Raw genomic sequence first — 14,851 nt, forward strand, 5'->3', positions numbered from 1 at the left:
CAGAAAATGGGCTTAGTAATTTGATAGAGACTGCAGAAGTCAAATGTTTTAAAACTTTGACCCCAATTTTGACTCCTTAACATTTATTGTTTTGGGTTCAAATCAAATTAAAAAGTTTGATCCATGTCCAAGTAATTTACATCTAAAATATCAAGTGTTTACCCTCAAAATTGGTGGAGGAGTTTGGTAGAGTCCGCAAAGGTCAAATCATTGAACCTTGACCCTTTGACAGCCTGGTCATAAACTGATTAAAAAGATTTTCCCAAATCTCGATACCCCTTATGTCATATCTCGAGTCTGTAGACTGAAAATTGATAGAGTAGTTTGGTAGGGAAATGTACACATACAGATAATTTCACTTATATAGATTATGGTTTATATTGGGTAGTTCATATATTTAGCTGATTTATTATGCATATTTTCTTTTAATACTAATCTATATATTTTTTTCTTTTCAGGTTATTTAAATGGAGATGATGATATGGAAGCAAATTTCAAAACAATCCTTGAAACGGTTCTATTGGAAATTAAAAAGAAGACTGTCTAACTTGAATCCACAGATAGCTGAAGAAAAGAAAATTTTAGAATAAGCTTTTAGGAATTTTTAAAAGAATTTCTTTATTTTCAAATAAGTTGGAGCAAAATGCCTACATCCCTCTCTATTCAAACTAATAGAAATTGATTGCATCTCTTTTTCTTCTACTGTAAGCAATATATATATTTTCTCATAATCTTAAGAAATATATATATATTTTCTCATAATCTTAAGAAATATATATATATTTTCTCATAATCTTAAGAAATATATATATATTTTCTCATAATCTTAAGAAATATATATTTCTTACAATTATAAGAAAGTATATACCTTTGAAGTACATATTTTATAAATTATGTTTCAAATTGCAATAAATATTAAGCTCAATTAACGTTAATTTCCAACTTCAGAGCATGTATACCATTAGTTAAAAAAAATCAAAAGATAGAATCTATTCACATTCACAGGCATAAAGTTTTATTATTTTAAAAAAAATTCTATTATATGTCTTCACGGGTTTCATTGGATAACTAAAAATCGCTAACTTTTAAAAAATGAATGGATATTCCCCAAAAAACTGCTAGAATGAAAAAAATAAATAAAAGAAAAAAAACTAATAAAAATCTGAGGAAGAATTTAATCTATCTTTTGGCATTTGAAATGATAACTAATATTTTTATTAAAAAAAATAGTGTTAATGTCATCATCTTTACTGCTATTTATTAGCAATAAGAAAATTTGCTGCTGAGAAGAACTATGGTGTCCATTTTGATATAAATTTATTGCTGGAAAAAAAAAATGGCAACCAACAGAAGGTGGGAAACGATTCTAGTCAGCTAAATCATTTTCTGAAAAGAATTAATTCAAAATAAATTGTATCTTGATGTGGACAAACTTTTAATAAAACGAAATAGCTACTCAGAAGGAAATATTGATATTTTAGGATGAAAGTTATTTAGGTAGAACTTGGAAAATCGGACTGACTTTATATATACTAGATATAATCAAAGTTCATGGACACAAATTTGTTTTTTATCTCTGTATTTTATTTTACCCCTTTTCTTTATCTGACAAGTTACAAAGGACTAACTCCATGAACACATCTCATTATTATCTCTTGTTTAGACAGGTTTGATTTTTCATACAACATAAGTAAAATGCCAACCTCTGCATATGTTGTATTAGCTTGCAAATTCTTGACTTCCATTTTCTAGCAAAACACAACTGAATATTTTTGAAGCTCTGTATTTTTTCTTGAATTCGTTTCTGCCTATTTTTAATTATTTTCTAAAATTTTATTCTTTGTTAAAATTTTAGAAAATAGTTAAAAATAGGCAGAAACGAATTCAAGAAAAAAATGCTGAGCTTCAAAAATATTCAGTTAATGTAAATGTTATTATGCTTTATATTATATATATTTTTTAAATTAATTTTTGTTTAATCCTCAATATTTTCTCTGCTTTAAACAGAAGTGTTGATCAGAAATACTTTGGAATATTTGTCAGCCTTCCAAGATCTACATTCTATCCTTCACATTCCTTCCCTTTTGGTGGTTTGCGACCCCCCCCCCCGAACTTTTGGTATTGGTACAGTTTGTGACCCATGCTAAAACCAACTTTTTGTTGGAATCTGATGGAGGAAAAGGAAACGACACAATCAATAATAATAAAGCCAATTCAAAGCACAAAAAAATAGTCACTACATGTAAAATTATATAAAAAAAAATGTTTTTTTTTATGAAGAAAATATAATGAAACAATTTATTTATTTGTGGACTGTTATCCTCGTCTTCATAGTTGTTGTTTCATGGCATTTGAAGAGGAGAATAACTGTCCGCAAATAAATATATAAATATACAAATTATTCATCTCAAAGGATTCCATTCCAATCATAAAATAATAATGAAACAGCTGTTATAATTTTTTTTTTTTGTCACAAGAAAATTAAGGTTTGTTTAATTATTATTTTTCTGATAAATTTTATTTTGTTTTGTATTAGAACAGCTAATGAGTCAAACTTACCAGGTTAGAGTTAGAATAAGGTGAAAAAAACAAACAAACAGTTTTTTTTTTTTTTTTTTTTTTTTTACATTGTTTTTAAGGTAAGGGGTTGGGTGGAAAAATAACTTAAAAATTTTTTTTTTTTTAATATTTTTTAGTCTTCTAAAAAGCTGAAATACATTACCACTTTAATCAATTGTATTAATGAATTTTATGATTTAATTGCAAATTGTTGTTTGCTTCCATCTGATTCACTAACTGCATCTTCCGGCTGTTTACCGGAAGACACAGATGAAAAGTCGGTTTCGGCGTGAGTCACAAACTGTATTTGTACCAACATTTCAATTGTATTATTCGATTCTATTATATTTTTCATTTGGTTTAAAATCCACTTAAAATAAATATTTTTCAGTAAATCTTGGAAACAACAAATGGAATCTGATTTCGAAAAAGAAAATGGACAACACTGAACTAACATTCTTGGCAGATTGTATTCCTGGTGTGATATCAAATTATTTTATTTATTTATTTTATTTTATTTATTTATTTTTATTTATTTATTTATTTTTTCTTTTAGAGAAGATTCTAGATAAAATGCTATGAAATATTTGATGAAATTAGTATATAGGCAAATTACTTAGGTTTCAGTATTTTATTTTGCTTAACAAGTATAAAATAATAAAAAAAAAAATGAACATCCTGAGAAAAAGATTTTTAAAAATATGACCCTCCTCCCCCTCAAGGCAAAACACGATCTATTGTGTGTATCTTTATATATTTATTAGTTATACCACCTCGCTGTTGCTCAGGGTGATCACTTTAGTTGTAAATTTTTATTGGTTTACATATTTTAAAAACTCATGCAGGAAAAAAAATAAAAATTTTACTCATAAGGGAGACAATTCTCTTTTATATTCCCCCAATTAAATGATTTATTCCCCTTGCTGATATTGATTTTTCAGTCATAATTGAAAAATGTTTCCATATTGCCAGGCGTCCATGCAGGATTATGTAATTTAAAAAATAAACTGTAGCAAAGTATGTTATTATATTACCAATAACATGATGCAGTAATAACAAGTGACAATTGGTTAGTTAGAATCAGTTGGATATGTCAGCTTAAATGCTATTTAGGGCCACCTATAAACTCAGGGAGATGGGTTCTGGAAATAATAGTTTCCAGAACAGTAAATTGAACATCGTCTATAAGTAGCCACAGTTATAACCATTACATACAGTTCAAGTTAAGAAAATGAAAGATAGTTATTTAAACCCTAAATAAAAGGGAGTCATCACTTGTCAAGGCTCCAGGATAAGGGTTAATGGATGTCTGGTGGTCATCAGAACAACACCGTAGTAACTGTTAGAGGTGGATATTGGGTATAATTTGATTAATAAAGGGTCCGGCTCAACAAGAACTTGTTTACATTGGACTTGAAAAGTACCGTAGCCGGCAAGCAAGCTAGCAAAACAGAATTCCACAGGTAGGCAGTTCTAAGAAAGAAGCTTTATTCATGGAATTTGTATTTAGAATTAAGCACTAATAGAGAGTAGAGGAGATTGGTAATAGTGATTGATTGTAGATTGGCATTTAATATGTGAAGACGTTTTGGTAAGCATATCATTAGACATTAAAGTATTTTTTTTTTTTTTTTTTTTTTTTTTTAAGTTCCTTACATCAAATGACTTCATGCTTTGTCTGGAGAGATTTCCATGAAAAAAAAAATTCTCATTTCAAAAATTCTAAAACAAATTTTTTTAGCTTTATGATTTTTCCAGAAATAGCCAATATTTTTATTGTGTACAAGAATTTACATTTTGTTCAATCAAATTGTCCATGATCGATAGAAGAGCTACAATATATCTTCGTTGATGAGAAGTTTGCACAAAAAAATGTTGAATCTATTGAATTTTTTTTTTTTTTTTTACACTGTTCATTCCTAGCAAGGCATATCGCCACTTAATATGTACAATTCTGTCTGCAATCCAATCGTATTTGATACAAATAAACTTCAGTCTATGCCTGATGTGTCCACCAAGTTTCAATCGTTAGTGTCCAACAGTCTTTGTTTTATCACCATTCAATGATATGCAAAGACATTTTGGTGATCGTCTTATCAGTGGGATGTTTGATCTAAAAAGTTTTTTTTTTTTTTTTCAATTTTCACCCCAAGCAAGGTGCAGTGCCACTTTGAAGTAGGGGGCTACTATCAGGGATATAAGTTTCAGGGATATTATGAAGGGAGATAAGCAGCAAGATGTACAGACAGAAGTTCACATTACACTTGAACTTCTGCATGTCAGTACAGTTGGGAAAGCAGAATCCTGAAAAGGAGTTCCAAAGTCTAGCAGTTCTGAGGAAGAAACTACTGGAATAGAAAGCTTTCTTACACCTAGGAATCTCTACTGCATAGGGGTGGAATTTAGTTGCTTGTCGGGTTTGTTGGAGGTATTTACATCGAGGGGGGGTACAAGTTTTTGTTTATCAGAGCATTCTTGTAGAACAGGCAGAGGATATAACATTTCATCGATGGGACAGAGGCTGAAGCTTAGATGACAGTTCAGGACCTGTCAGATTGGCGACTCTCTTTTGAACCCTGTCCAGGAGTGAGAGACTAGTAGCAGATGCACCAATCCAAATGTGCCAACAACTGGACCATAACCTGAAACATGATAGCTATACTACAAGGTGACCCTAATTAAATTCCACTTACCCATGGAATTGTTAATAAAATTCACAATATTATTTCTGCAATCTAACCATACAAATAAACTTTCGTCTAAGACTGATTTGTCTACCAAGTTTCACTTAAGCATGTCTAACAGTTTTTGTTTTATCATTAAATATGAATCTTTTCCTTACAAACACTCTGATATGACTCATTTGAACTGTGATGACCCTCTTTAGTTCAGGAATAATTTGGTATGTGGGGAGTTAAGGTCTATTGAGTGTAAAGCCTATTCAGGATCACATTTCCTACTGATGAGATGGTCCCCAAAGTGCCCCATACATATTATTGAATGGCAATAAAACAAAAACTGTTGGATATTCATGACTAACTTGGTGTACCAAATATTGACTGGATTATAGAAAGGATTGTGAATTTTATTTACGATTCCATGAGTGGCATTTTAATGGGGCAACCCAATATAAAAATAATTGAATTATTCAAGGTAATTCTTTTTTTACCTCCTCCCCTAAATTAAAAATGAAACTAGAAAAAAAGTGAACAATTTTTTTTTTTTTTATCATAACACTGATAGATGCGGTGAAGGATAAGGGGTTGAGGTAATTCTTGTCATGAATTATTTGGTTAGATTGACCATAATGTGGATTAAATAATAACTGTGTTTTTTTTTTTTTTTTTTTTTTTTCTTCTTTCAACTATGCATATGTGAAATTTAAGTTTATTGTTTCATCAGTCAGTGTTTTGGTAGAGCTAGTGTATTTTTATTGCTATGTTTGATTCTTTACAATCATGATTCTTCTTTTTTCTTTTTTTTTTTTTTAAGGATCAGGAAATTCTAAAATGTTTGTGGCAGAATGCTGAATATTTAACATTAAGACTTAGTTTGGTACTTGTACAGTTTAATCAAGACATTAAAAAATGAAAATATCGAAAAAAGTTTAAATTGTACGTATCCGTTATGGAATGATGTTCTCCGAAAAAAAATGTCACTTAATTTCATCAAGTAGATTTTTTTTTTTTTTTTTTACAGCGAAAAAACAATTTGTTATGATACCGAGCAAAAGGTTCGATTTTTAGGAAGAAAAGCTAGTAATAAAGATGGGGAGGCAGTGTCGGCACTTTACATGGAGTTATCTCCCCGTGGCGTTTATAAAATTCAAACAAAATTTTTAAAAAAGTCCAAGATGTCTGCGCTCTCATAAAAATGTGTTTTTCCGCTGTAAAAAAAAAAAAAACTACTCGATCAAATTAAGTGAAATTTTTTTTCGGAGATCTTCAGTTCAAAACGGATACATACAATATAGCCTTTTTTTTTAATTTTTTTATGTCTTGATTAAACTGTACAAGTACCCTTGGTTCAACATTTAATGTAAAACTGATATCTTTTGTTTCTCACATTTATTTTTTACTTTTCTCTGTGGTAGTATTTTTATATTCATATAAAATAAAAAAAAATTATCTTTTTTTTTAATCATTTCCCTATCACATTTTTCTTCCTGGTTTTTCTAAAAAAAAAAAATACTTTTATCAAACATTTGATTTTTTTTTTTTTTTTTGTTTAAGATTAAAGTATAGTATCTAGCCTTGTGCTTAATTTGTTCATTATGTAATATTTTTATATTTTGTGCAAATATGTATTTCAAAGTGCAGTATCTCTTCTGTCTTTGGTCAGTGAAAGAAAAAATTTTTAGATTGACGCAAGTTAATTTTTGTCCTAATACAGTCTCTCCCTTTTTGGGGGAGCTAGATTTTCTCATTAAAAACCGACCTTATGTTTAACTCTGATCTCAGGTAGAGGCAAGTAAATAGGGGCTTACGTTTTCCAACATCTCAAAGTCAATATATAGTTTCCGTCGGCTTCAAAATTCCAGAAATCTATTCCTCTCAGCAGCCTATTTCTATCGGTGTCAGACATGACATGACATTTTTTTCTGGCAATGTGGACAGGGAAACTTCTATAAGAGATGCCTAGTCTTGTCCCCCCCCCCGCCACTTCTTCATTATTCACACTCGTCCAACAGTGTAGTATCTGTTCTGATTCTGTGCTCAAGTTAATTCGTGCTCAGTCAGCGTAGGGTAAACTCTTCTATACTAAAGCAATTTTTATTTTTGCCTACTTTCAGAATATCCCTTTTTGGGGAACTGGTTTTCACCCACATTAAAAACGACGTTGTATCACATTTTGCTTCTGTGGGGAAGCAAATGAATATCAATAGAAAGTAGGCTTTTAATATCAATGTCAACTTTATAGGTATATATAGATTTGTATTATCTACACAGCCACCATTTTCTCATACATGGAGCATTATTGCCACATAGGGGCTAATGCATCAACCATTAGTCTCTCTTTAGAAGATGTGGACATGTCTCTTAACCTTCCAGGGTCGTGGGGATGCGGCATTATTTTATGCAGCATGTCTTGGGCAAGAATAGCCTGGCGGCGCCCATCCCTCTCCAGGCTCCGAGCACATAAAGCATCTGGTATTACCAAATGGTCACCCATTTTAATCTTGACAAGGTCTAAAAAAGACCCCCAGTCTAATAGGTTCTGCACTGTCAATCAAGCTCACACCACTGTCCCATCACTGCAGTGTTGCATCCTTGTGCTTGTTTTACAAGTATTTTAATCCCCACCAAAAAAACAAAAAACAAAATTAAATCTATTGAATTAACCTTCAGTCTATGCCTAACTTGTCCACTAAGTTTCAATCGTTAGTGTCCAACAGTCTGTTTTATCATTCAGTGATGTGTAAGAACATTTTGGTGATTCTGATCATCTCATCAGTAGCCTGTTTGATCCTGAGTGAGTTTGACATTCACTGGATCATAAGCTTAAACATGATACCTATACTAAAGCATGACCCTAATTAAATGCCACTCAGCCATGGAATCATTAATAAAATTAACAATATATGACATTTCTTCTGACAATGAGAGCAGAAAAACTTCCATCAGATACGCCTTTCCTTGCCCCCCCCCCCCCCTTCACCATTCACACTCGTCCAAGATGGTACCAATAGAATGTGTCTGTTTGTCTAAAGCTACCATTTTCAAATTTTTCTTAAGAATTTTTTTAACAATATTTTAAAATTTTTATGGATGGTTTCTTTTTTTTTTTTTTTTTTTTTTTGTTCTTTCATTGGTTTATTTTGCTTTTCATCTGTTTTTCGAAAAACTGTGTTGGCTTGGTCGACTATATTTACTAAAAAAGACATGGAATAAAATGATCAATTTTGTTGCTTACGTTAAACATGATTTTGTAATTGTCATCACTGCTTGCCTGTTTAAAATTATCGATTTGCACAAGATGTTTTCAGCAAAATTTTGAAATAAATTGTTTTCCAAACTGTACATTTTGGAGATATTCCTATAAAGTTCTACTCGTTACATTTATTGAATATGAGCTGTACGAATAGCGAGCACTTTTCACCATTTTAATGGTTATTCATAGAAAAGCAGAAACTTTTCTTTTATTTCGAGTTTCTTCTCAGCTTTTTTTTTTTCTTTTGAAAATTAAAGGATAAAATATGGTTGACTATTTGGACTGCTATTCTCATTTTATTGTTATTTTCACAATGTTTTGGCTGATGTAACTTCGGGCCTTCTTCAAGTGCATCTTTTCAAAATCAAGAATTTATATGTACGTAGTAGGGTTACTTGACATCGCATGAGTCGGAAGTGTAACATCGCTTCTATCTCTTACTATTTCCTCCTCCCCGTTTTTCCCTTACTCCCCCCACCCTCTATTCTTCACCCTGCTAATTCCCTTCTCTCTGGACAGACACACATGCACACAGTTCGAGTTGGCATAAGGGAAGTAATTCTGAAAAAGTTCAGAATTACTTCCTTTTTTACATCACAGCATTAAAAATCGTGTTTATTTCTTGATAACATTGTGGACCAAGATCGCAGTGTAGTATCTGTTCTGATACTACACTTTGCCTTTTATTTTCTCGATCATTGGAGGAAAAATACTTTATGACTGAGACAATTTTTATTTTTGTTCCTATCCAGAGTGCCCCTTTTTGAGGAGCTTCACGTTAAAAAACCAACCTTGCGTCTAACTTTGCCCTGGCGAGGAGGCAAGTAAATAGAAACATTAAATGATGTTAATGACCATTTGACCCACAAAAAATAAATTGTCTTTTTAAAATTTGATAGTTTTGGGATTACACCAATTAAAACAAAAAACCAACTTTGTAAGGGTTTGTGAGTATTTTTCAAGTTTTAGCAATACATACATAGATACATACACACAGATGTTTGCTCTTTATATTATAGACTAAGATTACAGACTTTTATATTCATGGTAATCAGTCAGACCAGGTACAAAGGTTTATTATTTTTATGTTATTCTTCATTGTTATAACCTATATTATGAACTGAATGGTGTAACTGCATATTTATCGAGAAAAGTGACTTCCTGTTTTGAAAGTCGTCCTAAATGGTATACCATAATTGGAAGACCATTCCTTATAATAAAAATGTTTGTCAACGTATAAGAAAATATTGTAAAGTGATTATTTTTATTTATTTATTTGCGGACTGTTATCCTGATCTTCATAGTTGTTGTTTCATGACGTTTCTGGCAACTTATCCTCTGGCCTTCATCAGGTGGTTAACTACGACAGTAATGTTGTCTCTTAACTATATCTTCAGTAATTACTGCCTTCCATAGTTGTTGTTGTTTCACCACGTTTTGGTCAACTAATCCTCTGATTGGCTTTGGGTAAGATTGCAACTGCTATCTTCAGACAAGGCTCACCTGAAACTGTAGAGATTCAACATCTCTATCCACTGTGACACGGGCCAAAGGAATAGTTGGCTAAAACGTCATTAAACAATAACTATGAAGATAAGGATAACAGTCTGCAAATGAATATAGAAATTATTCATCTCAAAGGATTTCAATAATAAAGTGATTATTTTTATTGAAATATGTTTATTTACAGAGTTTTAAAAAAGTAAATCTTTATTTACGGATGTTAAAAAAAAAAAAAAATTTAAATATATTTATTTCCAGAAATAATTAATGCTAAAATAATTTTTTTTAAATATAATAAATAAAAATAAATTGAAAAGATAATGAATGTTTACTTAATACACTTTCAAAAATGATTTTTCTTATAAAATAAATCCAAATGAACATAATGAAAAAAAATGTGCATTTATCCAAATACAAGGCCGATAGCCATTAGTCCTGTGCTCTCGTGTAATGAATGAATGCGTGAATGTAGGATTGACATGAAATTCTTAAAGATAAACTAAAATGACCGAAAAATGGGCTGAAATGACTTAAATAAATAAAAAGCAAGTGACTTAGAATGACTTTAGTGAACTTAAGGATGAATTGAATGACCTTAAGAATGACGTGAATACTTAAAAAAATAACTGGAATCCTTCAAAAACAACTTGAATGATCTGGAGAATGACTTGAATGGCTTTGAGACTGACTGGTTGTAAAGTGGGTGATCATTTTACATTAAATTAATACAGAAAAGTGACCCCCACTTTATATCACAAAGTTACAAACATAAGTACAGCATGTAGTAAGAAGAGATACTACACTTTGAGATATTAAATCCTTTATTCATGTTAAAAATACAGTGAAAATCAACAATACTACACTTTGATCTTGGCTAAAAGGCTAAGAAAAGCTTAAAAAGCTAAGAACAGCATCTATTAACAACAAACATTTGATCTTAACCAAAAAGGCCAAGCACAAAAGTGTTACGGACGGACCGACCGACCGACGGAGTGACTTAGTCACTTGCACACAACTAATAATTAAATTAAAATAATAAAACCGAATCCAGTAGATGATATTGCCCCCCAAAATTATGCTTCATTCAGTGTTGTCATAGAAATTCCTGGAAGTGACTGTGGAAAATTTCCTGGTTGGTGTAATACTGTTGTTTTATCGAGGCATAGTCAATTCTAACAGGCATCGTTAACTGTTACACCATGTGTCCTACAGGTTACTATACGTAATTATAACTAAGGATAACATAAAAAATAATCAATATTAAGCCTGGTCAGTACTAAGATCGGTGACCATTTGAAAATATCAAATGTTGCATGTGCTCTCTGCTTATCTCGACATTGTTTCCAGTTATCCTGGACTTTGTGCTACTAGAATCAGGCAGTGCCAACTCATAAGAGGTGAGGTTGAGGATTGTGAAACCTTTGTTTCACAATTACATGCACAGCCACCTTTACAAGGGATATCCATTGTAATTTGAGACTGGAGGCCATGACTTCTACCTGGTCATAACTGACAGAACAAAAGCACTCGACCCTTGATTCATTGTTCAAAATACTATCCAAGGTTTCCAAGCTTGACATAGATTCTCAAATTTGGAAATAAAGTCAGAGGTTACGTTGGCTAATTCATCATAAAAATAAAAACCAAGATGAGAATGATAATCTGAATAATACAAATACATAATCATCGCATAATTTTTGAAACGTTGAAATGTTTTTTAAAGTTAGGAATCTTCTGTTCCCTAATGTGTTTGATACAATTCTATAAAAAAAAAACAGTGATGTCTGTTATTTTATTTTGAATGTTTTGTTTGAACAAGACTGAATGGGTTTTCTTCATTGTCTGTATGTTGATGATTTCTTTAAAACAAACAAACAAACAAACAAACTTTGTATTCAAAACAAACGATCTCAAGTGTTAAATTTTTGGATTTGGTCTGCATTTTTTCTATAAATTTCTTTTTCTTTCGTTTTTTTTTTCTTTGTATCAATTAGGTTTTAACGACCCTAGAAATAAGCAACAATGAAAGCCACAAATTTAGGTCCACACTGGTTTCTTCTGGTTGATCTGAATGCATTGTAAATAAAAAAAATAGTTCTGTTTTTTGTCACAACTTCAATTTTTTTTTTTTAATTTTAAATATTGGAAGAGAATTATTTTAAGAAAATAATAAAAAAATTAATATCTCCCTCCTCCTCTTTTACTTAAGATAAATTTTAATATAAGGAAAGATTTATCTTGCTATGAAAAAAGACAAACAAAACAAATAAAAGAAACCCTCTTTTATTTGTTTACAGTGCCTGCAGGTCAACCGGAAAGATCGGAATTAATCGCTTTCATCCTTGCTTATTTCTATGTATTCTTAAAACTTAATTGTTCTTACTTTATTTTATTTATTTATTTTTTTTTCACTTCAAATTTCCAGAGTGACTACACGAAATCATAACCTGCAAAAAGATTTCTAAATAAACTTTTAAAAAGAAAAAAAAGTTTCTGCTTTTCTATGCTTTATAAATTGTTTGTGTTTAATTGTTAACAAGATTGTACAAAAGCAACTGATGTAATGTAGTGAAAGAAGGGTTGCACCACATGATTCAAAGGCAGACTCAAAACCGAAGGGAAGCTGGGGTCCTATTGTAGCACAGAATATAGCCCTATGTAGCATGGAAATCACTCACAGTTGTATCCTGGGTTACTTGGCACTAAATGTTGTCCGATGCTAAGAGAATCCAAGAGTGTATAAAGGAGAGAGATGATAGGGCAGTAATGGAGAAAGCATTCAATCATAATCAAATTATCCCTGTTTAATATTTCCTCGTACTAGGACTTTATATTTGAGTACAAAAATTATCCAAAACAAAACGCCATTATCTAAAATTCAATCAACAAAATTATGGACTGGAGTCAGTAGTTGTAAACAGTGTTCCAGTCAGCAAAATTATTGACTGGAGTCCGTAGTTTTTGCTTGTGTTTTGTGAGGCTAATATTTGGTGCTAGCTGAAAAGGAAATTTCAAAGCAACTGACAACTCTTCTTGAACAGTAGCAGATGAGTTGAGGGAATATCGGGGGGGGGGGGTCAGTGGGTGTTGCATTAAACAGAAGTTGTGCAAATCATGTGATTTTCAGATAGGCTCTCCTCCTTTTCCTCTTCCACTCCCTTGTCCTTAGCTAGTGAGATTTCAATAAATCGTTGTTTATGAATTAACCATTTTGGGCATTTTTAACAATAGCCAACAAAAGAAAACAAAAGATACAACAAATAAATGTTACCAAAGGCAAGATAAGTTATTCTTCTACCTATCAGGATAAATTTCTTCATGTTTAAACATATTTTAAATTGTTTTTCAGTTTAATACACAACTAATGTCAACTCTGTTAAATTTGAATGAGAAAAAAATGGTTAGCATTTGATGGTTAGGTGAAGTCCCGATAATCGCTCAAAAATCGAAGATTAAATAGCATCATAGCAAATAAGGTCATCAATCATACGAAAGTGTAGACTATTTTTATTACCTGTATTTTGTATGATTTTCGATTTTTGAGCAATTATGGAGATTCAACGTCATTGTCTAATATTTTCTCCTTCTAACATAATAGTTGACACTAGCTGCATTTTAATCAAGCAAAAAAAAAACCGCTTTAAAATAAGTTAAAGCACAAAAAACTTATCCAGATAGGTAGAAGAGTAACTTATCTTTGATAACATTTATTTGTTATATTTATTTTTACTTTTTATCACTTTTTTTTGTTTTGTTGTTTTTTGTAAAAAAAAATGCTCACCACTGTCAGCATGCTGTATATCCAACTTTACTTCCAGTGAGAATTCACGCCTAAGAAAATTGTTGACTGATTACCTTAGTCATGGAGGATTGCTAGAGTTGAACATGGGAGACACAAGGTATGTGTTTCAGTGTCCCCATATTTTATTTTGGAACTATGTAAGGCATTTATAATAGATCTCCTTTCGGTGGTGAGATAATGTAATACTGTTGGTGAATCACAATAGATTTGTATCTGTTCTGAGACTTCACTTCATCTTTCTGTTTTCAGTCAGTGAACAAGAAATCCTTTTAGACGGGGGCAATTTTAATTTAAAAGAAATTCTACAACTGCTTGAGGATGATATAATTGAACCAAATCATTCTCTAGTGGGCTCAAGTTGTGACGTCTTCATCTAATAAAAAAAACGCTTGGTATTAGATTTCTCTCAAACTTCACTTCATCTTTCTGTTTTCAGTCAGTGAACAAGGAATCCTTTTAGACGGGGGCAATTTTAATTTAAAAGAAATTCTACAACTGCTTGAGGATGATATAATTGAACCAAATCATTCTCTAGTGGGCTCAAGTTGTGACGTCTTCATCTAATAAAAAAAACGCTTCGTATTAGATTTCTCTCAAACTATTAACTTGCTTGATGCATACTCCTTATCACGAATCGAGCATCTTATAAACCAAATAGCCCAGTATCGTATCTTCAGTACAGTTGACTTGCCTAAAGCAAACTATCTGATTAAAATTTGCCCTGAAGATCACTCCTATACAGCATTTCAAGCAGGAAATCAACATCAATTTAAACGAACACCCGTTTGTCACAAACGATGTTTCTGCATTTTAACGTTTCATGAATGTTTTTATCTCCAACAACAAATTATCTAGAACCGTTTCATCTTTAAATGACATAACTATTTGCGGTAAAACTCCGGATATCAACTTGGAGTGTTTCTTAAAAGCTGCTTCGACATACAACCATGAAATATAAACTAGGAAAAATCAAAGTTTTAACTTTGTCCTGTTAACCTGCTTTAAGTGAGTAAAAAGAATGTTACTAGATTTGAATATAAAACTCGATCCTGTTCT

The 14,851-nt window shown here is 31.3% G+C and overlaps 1 protein-coding gene across 6 annotated transcripts in view; it reads left to right on the forward strand.

Moving 5' to 3' along the window:
• The window catches only part of LOC145269365 (nicotinamide riboside kinase 1-like), a 66,498-nt gene extending 54,597 nt beyond the window's left edge, over window positions 1-11,901 (forward strand). For 4 of the 6 annotated variants that reach the window (XM_080125093.1, XM_080125056.1, XM_080125084.1 and 1 more), the window contains one exon: window positions 2,951-11,901. In XM_080125093.1, coding sequence (XP_079981219.1) covers window positions 2,951-3,141 — 191 coding nt within the window. In that variant the 3' untranslated portion in view covers window positions 3,142-11,901. Of the gene's footprint in view, window positions 1-458; window positions 1,841-2,950 lie in introns of those variants that run through there. The other 2 variants (XR_013865018.1, XM_080125064.1) reach the window with 2 other exon arrangements.
• The last annotated feature ends 2,950 nt before the right edge of the window (window positions 11,902-14,851 follow it).

This window comes from Euprymna scolopes, chromosome 4 (genome assembly GCF_053919585.1).
Source record: "Euprymna scolopes isolate OS-2025 chromosome 4, ASM5391958v1, whole genome shotgun sequence".
Lineage (NCBI taxonomy): Eukaryota > Metazoa > Mollusca > Cephalopoda > Sepiida > Sepiolidae > Euprymna > Euprymna scolopes.